A 1,980-nucleotide genomic window follows, 5' to 3' on the forward strand; every position below is an offset into this window, starting at 1 on the left:
CGGGGCCCTGCCTTCCTCCACCTCCCTCCTCCTCCTCCTCCTCACCACACCACAGCCAGGCACAATGGCCTTTGAAAGCCTGTTCTCCAAACCCCCAAACCCAGTTCTTGACCCAAACATGCCCGACTCTGACAGGCAACATGCAGGGGACGAAAGGTCGAGTAACATTCTTCTCTCTCTCCGCTTCTCATAATGGTGGTACTTAGTGGGGTGATGCTGGTAATGATGATGATGATGCTGATGCTGATGATGATGCTCTGTTAATGTGCCTGAGGGGGTTAACGATGTTTTTGGGGGGCAGGTCACCTTCAGGCTGGAGCGGGGTGGTGGTGGTGGGGAATGCAAATTGGGGAGGGGGGAAGTCACTGCATTAAAAGTGCATTTTTTTAGCAAGGTTTTAATTTTTCCTTTTGGAATGCATGCGTTTTTACATCTTCATTGATTTATTCTGGCTGGGAAGGGGGGCTGTTTGCCATTCTTTCCATAAATTGCACTTTCCAGGGGGTGTCTGTTGAATGTCACCATTGTTCTCTGTCTCAGGCAGGAAAGGGTGCTCCGAGTTGGGCGGGTTTTTTATTTTTGGCTGTTTTTGTTGATACCACAATCTCTCACTAGAGCCATATTTAACGTCATTTTCTTGCCAGATTCCACCTTACACATTTAACTGGATCTTTTTTATGCAGATTAAGGGCTGACTGACGTTATCTTTGCCACCTCTCAATCCCCATGCGCAGAAACCCAGAGTCCTGTTCCTGGTGAAAGGACCTCTGTTGCTCCCTCCCTCCTTCCCTCCCTCCTTTTCTCTCCTGCAGCTGCTGGAAATTCAAATCCTTTCTCCAGGCAGCCCTGGCCTTCCTAACTAGTTCCAAAAATACTGTGCCAGGGTGGCAGTTACCAGTGCCTGAGCCTACATCTACCCTGAGCATTCCTGACAAAGCTGCAGGAGTTAAAAACGCCGAGGTTTTGCCATTCCCAGAGCTTGGCCTCCCCCCACACAGCTCCACAACCATTTGTGGTACTTCAGAGGACCAGGAAACACTGGGGAAAAAACAAACAAACAGACAAAAAAAAAAAAGGCTTGTGGGTAAATGCAAAACTGTTTCCTTGTTGGAGAACAGAGTCCCAAGTTCTGTGTTATAAATTGGGAAGTGGTCCCAAATGCTCCTTGGGTTTAGTGCAAGGGTCAGGGAAGAGCCCAGAGCTGCTGGTGCTTGTTTTCCCCTTCCTGCTTGTCCTTGGGAAATGCTCCTGGGATTCAGTGCAAGGGTCAGGGCAGAGCCCAGAGCTGCTGGTGCTTGTTTTCCCCTTCCTGCTTGTCCTCGGGAAGCAATCCCTAAAATGGGCCTGGGCTTTAGTGCAAGTCCAAGGCAGAGCCCAGAGCTCCCTGTTCTTGTTTTCCCCTTCCTGCTCGTCCTTGGGCAAGGGTGGAAGTTGTGTTGTGCTCTGTTTTCCGAGCTGAGTGCACACCAGGAATCCACTGGGATCTCTGGAGCTGGGGCAGAGCTGTGCTGTGGAGTTCCTGCAATCAGGCTGTGACTTTTCACTGTTTCAGGGATTGAAAATATCTGGAGTTCTCAAATCCTTGAGGACAAGCCCGAGTGACTCCGGGTAGTGCTGGGAGCAGAGTTTTTCCAGCTTGGAGTTCTCATCCTCTCACCAGCTGTTCCCACCAGTACAACCAGTTGTGACACTGGTAATTGTGAAATAGAGCCAATAAGTGCCACCTAACAACCTAATTAATTTTAATTTACAAGTGTTGCTTTATAATGTTTTAATTTATGAGGTGAAGAGCAACAATACACACAACCTGGGAGATCATAACTTGTACTTTTTCTAAAACTTTAGCTCTGCAAAATGAGTTCATTCACTTCAAAAAAGGCCCCAACTCCAAAGTTTTTGTGTTACATCAGGTGTGCAAATGTAGGACCAGTAAAACCAGTTCACTCCAGGGAACACCCATACAACTTCATGATTCCCAAT

General features: G+C 48.1%; 1 protein-coding gene across 2 annotated transcripts in view; it reads left to right on the plus strand.

Moving 5' to 3' along the window:
• Positions 1–6: 6 nt before the first annotated feature.
• Positions 7–1,980, plus strand: part of ZC3H6 (zinc finger CCCH-type containing 6) — a 12,936-nt gene continuing 10,962 nt past the window's right edge. For both annotated transcript variants that reach the window (XM_031058297.1, XM_005422605.3), the window contains exon 1: positions 7–156. In XM_031058297.1, the coding sequence (XP_030914157.1) occupies positions 65–156 (92 nt within the window). In that variant the 5' untranslated portion in view covers positions 7–64. The remainder of the gene's footprint in view (positions 157–1,980) is intronic.

The sequence above is a fragment of the Geospiza fortis genome, unplaced genomic scaffold, assembly GCF_000277835.1.
Source record: "Geospiza fortis unplaced genomic scaffold, GeoFor_1.0 scaffold275, whole genome shotgun sequence".
Classification (NCBI taxonomy): Eukaryota; Metazoa; Chordata; class Aves; order Passeriformes; family Thraupidae; genus Geospiza; species Geospiza fortis.